This window comes from Anser brachyrhynchus (genome assembly GCF_964034855.1).
Source record: "Anser brachyrhynchus genome assembly, chromosome: 5".
Classification (NCBI taxonomy): Eukaryota; Metazoa; Chordata; class Aves; order Anseriformes; family Anatidae; genus Anser; species Anser brachyrhynchus.
The window spans coordinates 44,929,220-44,935,379 of NC_137699.1; the positions used below are offsets into that span (position 1 = coordinate 44,929,220).

The 6,160-nt window shown below is 42.3% G+C and overlaps 1 protein-coding gene across 11 annotated transcripts in view; it reads left to right on the plus strand.

Moving 5' to 3' along the window:
• Window positions 1-960: 960 nt before the first annotated feature.
• The window catches only part of TSHR (thyroid stimulating hormone receptor), a 75,656-nt gene continuing 70,456 nt past the window's right edge, over window positions 961-6,160 (plus strand). For 3 of the 11 annotated variants that reach the window (XM_080593685.1, XM_080593678.1, XM_080593680.1), the window contains exon 1: window positions 962-1,296. In XM_080593685.1, the coding sequence (XP_080449811.1) occupies window positions 1,121-1,296 (176 nt within the window). In that variant the 5' untranslated portion in view covers window positions 962-1,120. Of the gene's footprint in view, window positions 1,297-2,618; window positions 2,731-6,160 lie in introns of all 11 variants that reach the window. The other 8 variants (XM_080593683.1, XM_080593686.1, XM_080593684.1 and 5 more) reach the window with 7 other exon arrangements.

Sequence of the window (6,160 nt, forward strand, 5' to 3'; positions counted from 1 at the left end):
TACTGCTGATCAGGCTGCAGGGGAACTATCTACCCAAAAACATCATTTAATTTTTTACTGTGAGGAGGTTGCCTTTTTCAGTTTCCTCCTCCCTCAAGAGTTACAAACATTTTTGTTGACTTTCTGTTGGCATTTTTCTTGTGTACCTACATATGCACAAAATCTGCATGAAGGAGAAAACACTGGAATTTAGATGAAAAAAAAGTAAAATGAATTGAGGCAAATATTAGAGCTTTCTTTGTTCCTCATTGAATTCAACGATCTCTCTTTTTTTTTTTTTTTTTTTCCCTTGTCTTTCTCTACTTTTAAATACCTCTTTTTAGGAGGAGCATCTCTTGTTTATGAAGAAACCCAGAATTAAATGAACATTACCAGTTTTTTCAGCTTTCACTGTGTCTGTCGGACCCAGGTACAACTCCTGCAGTGTGGGAACCTCTGTATCATGCCCATTGCATACTGGTGTCCTTACCAGTGACCACAGGAGATTGCTGCTGGAAGGGGCAATGGTCCCACCCTGTTTCTCTCAAGGGTAGATATTCCCCCTCTCTCTTTTGGCGTAAGGATGTTATCTTTTCAGATCATTCGGGAGAAGTTATTCTTTCCGCTTTGCTCTCTTTTATCGTGTGGCTTTCAAAACCGCTCGCGGCAATTTCTAACACTGTTTTAAACTTTTGCACTTAGTCCACGGCTACCTGGCAGCTAGCGGGCTCCCACCTGGTGAGAAGCACAGCCCGGCAGAACGGCTGTGCCTGGAGGGGCCCCTCACGGACCACCGGGACCACCCCTCCCGGGCCGCCCGTAGCGGAGCCAGCCCGGCGGTGGGCAGCCCGGCTCTCGGCCCGGCTCCCCCTCGGCAGGTGGCCCCGGGGCCCCGGGGCGGGCCGGGCGCTGGGGATGGGGCGAGGCAGAGGGACGGTGCCCCGAGGGGAGGGCGCGGGCTGCGGCCAGACCTTCCCCGACCCCGCGGAGGGCGGAGGCGGCGCTGCCCAGCCCCGCGGTGCCGCCTTTGCCGGGCGGCGCCCCCCGGCCGGGCAGCGCCGGGCGCCCCGCGGCTCGCCCGTCTCCTGGCGGCCCCTCGGAGGAGCGAGGGGCAGAGCCGGGGAGGGAGCGGGCAGCGAAGATGCTGTGCCTGCCGGTCGCCTTCCAGCTGGTGCTGGTGCTGGTGCTGGTGCTGTGCAGCCAGGGCACGGAGCGGTGCCCGTCAGCCTTCTGCGAGTGTTCCGACTGGGACGACTACAAAATCACCTGCAGGGACATCCACTTCATCCCCAGCCTGCCGGAGCACACTCAGACCCTGTGAGTTCATTGCGGTGGTTTAAGCCTGTCGTATTTGTACTTTGCAAGCAGGAGATGCTCTGAGCTAATGCCCTGGGAGAGGAGAGAGGGAAGTGGCAAGGGGGGAAGTGCTGTAACTTACCTGGGCAGCACAACATACGGGGAACGGCAGCGCACACAATCTGTGTGCGTCTAGCATACCTAGGGAAATTGTCCCTCAAACCGTACAGGGATGTGAAGAGATGCTTGACTTTAAAAGGTCAGGGTAGGATATGGGAAAATTAGTCACTGGACTGCTTGTGAGCAAGCTGAATGGAAGGCTGGATTTTGTATGTCCCGTGCGTGGAGGGGACACACAAAAACAGTTTTACAATATAAAAAGAATAGGAATTGGATGTACCACGTCGCAAATAGTTTTAAAAGCTTCTGTACACTTTCAGCTGCTTTGCCAAAGCCTGACAAAAAGAATCCATGGGAACTGGGAATCCCAACATGCCATCTGGAAGACAAAGTACTTCAGGAAAACAAACGTGCACAGTATGTGATCAGCAAATTTGGGGCTTGCCAAAGTGATAGACATTTCAGAGCCATTCAGGTACCTAAACCATAGCGTTTAGTACCATTACAGGCACTTTAGGCTATGTTGTCTGGATTCTCACTGCCAGTCCAAAAGAGTGCTACATGTCGTTCCTATCTGTCAGCTCCATACAGGTGTATGAGACAGATACTGTGGGGAAACCGAAATGGCACCAGTCAGCTTTAGCTAAGCAGCTGAATCACTCCTTGCCTTTTACTTCGTCTCCTAAGTTACAAAAAGTTTCTAGTCTCCAAGGGGAAGTTCATTTGTAGTAAATTACTTCCTGATGAAATAAACAAACTCAAAATCATTTGACTTAACTGCAAGATAAAAACATTACGGGTTGATAGTTTTATATCTTGATAATGATTCTCAGGACTCTATTTTAAAATAAGAACCATGAAGTTTTTTGAAGTTATTTGAATGGGTTTCTCAAGATGCACTTTAACACTTAAAAGTAAAGGCTTAGCAAACTAACCAGTTACCTGAAAAGACAGAAAACTCATATGTTATTTCCATTACTTATGCATGTCTTTAGGGTTTTTTGGACAGTTAGACTGCAGATATGCAAGTGTTTCAATTGATAAGTATGATCTTAAATTAAACATTTTCTATTTTACTTTAGACTTTTGTATATAATGTTTATTAAGCTTGAAACTGCAGTAAGGTTACCATATGTAGTATATAGTACATTCTTTGAAATCTGCTACGATAAGCTAGAAAATAAAGCAGTTTCAGTTAATAGGAGAACTCCATCTCTGTACAGGCATTTAAAATAGTTAATAGAAATAATGAGATCACATAATGGAATCGGATGGTTTCTATGAAAAATGCTGGTATGATGACCGAGAAGTACCTCTCCATATACGGCTTCACAGGTAAAGCCCTGGGCTGTTGCACTTCTAATGTTTTATTCAACAATTTAAACACTAAGGGACACTAAGATCATAAGCCACTGATTAAAAATAATAATAATAATAATAATAATAATAATAATAATAATAACCTAGTGAATATCTTCTTTCCATGAAAAAGTACTTGATTCTTTTATAATTATTTGGCATTTTAATCATCTGAACCAATTGGAATTATCCTTGCAAACTGAAGAAGTATACTCCCTAACATAGCCATTACAAGACAAGAAAAAAATCAGCTAATGACAATTGTTATTTATAGTATGTACTAGAAAAGGTAGAACATGCACTGTACAGTCTGTTTGATTTGAAAATTAACAGGAAAATTCTCTAACAAAATAAGGAAAAACACATCTCTTTTCACAAAAAAAAAATAATTTTTTCACTTCAGTGTATAGTTTTCTCTCTGAAGAAAGTGTGTACATTCTCTTGTGTACATTCTCTGTGTTATTATCTGAACTACTGAAGTCCAGTGGACTGTGTCAAATACTGTAGTCCCTTCCTCTTAGCAAATGACTTTCTTTCCCTCCATATATTAAATGGAAGTTATAACAGTTATTTTCATCTGTTATCCATTCAGTATTTTCAGACACCTTGGAATGATTTTCACATAAAGGATAAAATACAAACCATTTTTGTGAGGAATTGTAAGATGTATGCTGCTGCTTCTGTCGTGTTTTGCATCCTTCTGCCTTACAACTGACAACAGCTCTGAATTAGAGACAAAAGATTCTAAAATAAAGTTTCTGTTAACTGAAGCCTTCTTTTGAAGTGAAGTGCATATTTGCCCATTATATGTTGAAAATATCTAAAAATTTCCCCAAATTCAGCAGCCTTGTTAAGTCAGGTAAAGTAACTTCGCTTCTTGGTTGTTGTGTGTGAATCTCGAGATTACTGATTTTAAAACTGTCTTATGTGGCTATTCAGTTTTGTAGAATTTGTAAAGCTCAGCAGCGGTGGTGAATCTAGGAACACTTTGCCAGCTTTTGGAGACGATGAGCTCTTTTCAATGCATGGGATCTTGAAACTCCAATTAAAGTTTCATTCCAATTATTCAGTCGGGACTGTTCTCATTTCTCTGCCCTACTTTAAAAGAGCTGTGTGGGCCTTTTTTTTAACAAGCTGTGCTTATAAGAATTTGCGAAAATGTTTAATTCCAAACTCATCTAGTGGAAAAGTGTCACGAACTTCAGCCAGGAATGAGTGTTTGATTTAAAGTGTTTTTAATGTATTTGTCCAAATATAGTTAATGCAGGTGCTTATCCAGAATGGCTAAGTGCATAGATAATTGCTTTTGGTGTTGCCTTTTTTCAGTACAAGATTTCTATTTATTTATTGATTTTCACCTTGTTGAGTAAACTAAGTAGAGAGAAAAAGGTTTTGTGTATTATGGGCAGAGCTTGCCTTGTTGCCTGATGTTAAGGATTACATCCCCATACCATACTATGGTAGGAGAGCAGGTCTAAATGGCGTTGAAATACAATACTAAACAATATGAAATTAGGTGTTGATAATTTTGTGATAGCTATAATATTTTTGTTCCTCTCTGCACAGCTGGCAGCCTGGCCTGGGCTGGCCCCATTTTGCCCCTTCCTGGCCCTCCTTTGCTTCTGCCTCTGCCTGTCCTGCCTCTTCCTTCAGGCAGTGGCAGTACACGCACAGCAATGATGGAACCCCTGTCCCAGCCCCACAGATGGCAGTGCTCTTCACTTTCACCAGCACAGTGCTGGAGCAGAGCAGTGGCTGGTGTTCTAACCTCTTCCCTGTTTGGTGGAACATGCCATGGGAGATCCTGGCCTTTCAAAGCCAGCAGATCTACTAGGACATGGGGGTTAATGACTGCTAAGAATGACTTTAATTTACAGATCACCAAACCACCACTGAACCTTTGTCCAAATATATGCTTGCATCATAATGCTTGGAGTGTTTTTCAAGTAATATCTTGAAAGCAATATCTTTCTTGGCATCATTATGATGAAATTCTCGGATGGTGTCTGAGTATCCCAGCATCATCTCAACAGAGTTCTGAATGCTTTTCATTTTATGAGTCTATTGTTTCTTGCTGCTAGTTTTTTTCTTTGGCAATAAAACAAATAAAGTTTTTCTTGTTTGTTTGTGCTCTAGATCACCTGCATTCACTTACTAAAATAAATTCAGCTCCTCTTCCCAGCCCCAATATTCTCAGTATCCTGGCTGGTGCACGACCATGTTTTCCTGCACTTCAGCCATACTAAATCAGTCCAATGGCCCTCATCTGATGCAATATCTCATCTCCAGGGTTTCTCTTCTCTTAATTTTCCTCAGGTGTCTGGATATAGAAAAGATAAGTGGTACTTTCTTGAATAGTGTCACAACTTTCCATTATTTTTTCCCCATGGGAACTTTCTAAAGTTAGTGTAGTTTTGACCATTGCCCTTCTGTGTACTTATTCAGTTGTCTCTTGAGCCCATTTCAACATCCATAATATCCTTTGGCAATGTGTTCCATAAGGATAACTAAACTTGCAAGAACTTACTTCTTTTTGTTTTGTTGCTGAAAATGTCACATTGTCCTCACTTCAGCGGCTTGCATGCACATCTTCAGGCACACATTATGTCCCTTTAGCTTGCTGACAATATCTCAGCTCCTCCCCATGCCTTCTATAGCAAGTCAACAGTAATGTCCTGTATTTGCTCCCATAAATGTTTCTAAAAGCAGTCTCACCTGCCTCCTAAAACCAGTATGAATGTGACTGGACAAAAGGCAGCATCTCCTGAGGCTAGACCAGATCTGTGTGAGTGCTGAATGATTGTTCCCCACAGAATGGATAAGGGCTGGAGCCCTCCCTGCTTCCCCACCCCCCCTTTTTTAACAAAAGAGATAAATAGGTTTCTATCCTCTACCCAGATGCTATTTTCACATTACCACGATCAAATTTGGTAGAAATTGGACAAAATATAGCTAGGGGAGAGAATGGAGCTGCCAGATAAATAGACACAAAGACAGTACATTCTTTAGGAATATGCTTTGTACATGGGGCATTAAGCTACCATTCTGCATCTGCTCCAGGATATCGGCCATATGCATGATACTGCTCTTTGATAAATGCAAGGTAGCTCACCCTTCAGGGACAAGGAGCCCAGATGTACCTGGTGTTTGTTATGTTGGTAAGGGTGAGCACGTGGACACCAGCATAACAAAGTGTAGTGAGTCAGTTCGTCTGTGTAGTTACTGTCAGCTTCTGATAAAAGAGATATGATAACTGTGTAACGTATTTTACACATTTACGATCTTATGTATAGAACTATTATGCCAAGTGTTCATAAATACATATTGATAAAATGCTTTTTTGAACTGCAGAACAAAATGCGTAGGGACTTAACAGTTTTACCTGTGATAACTGCATCACTGGTAC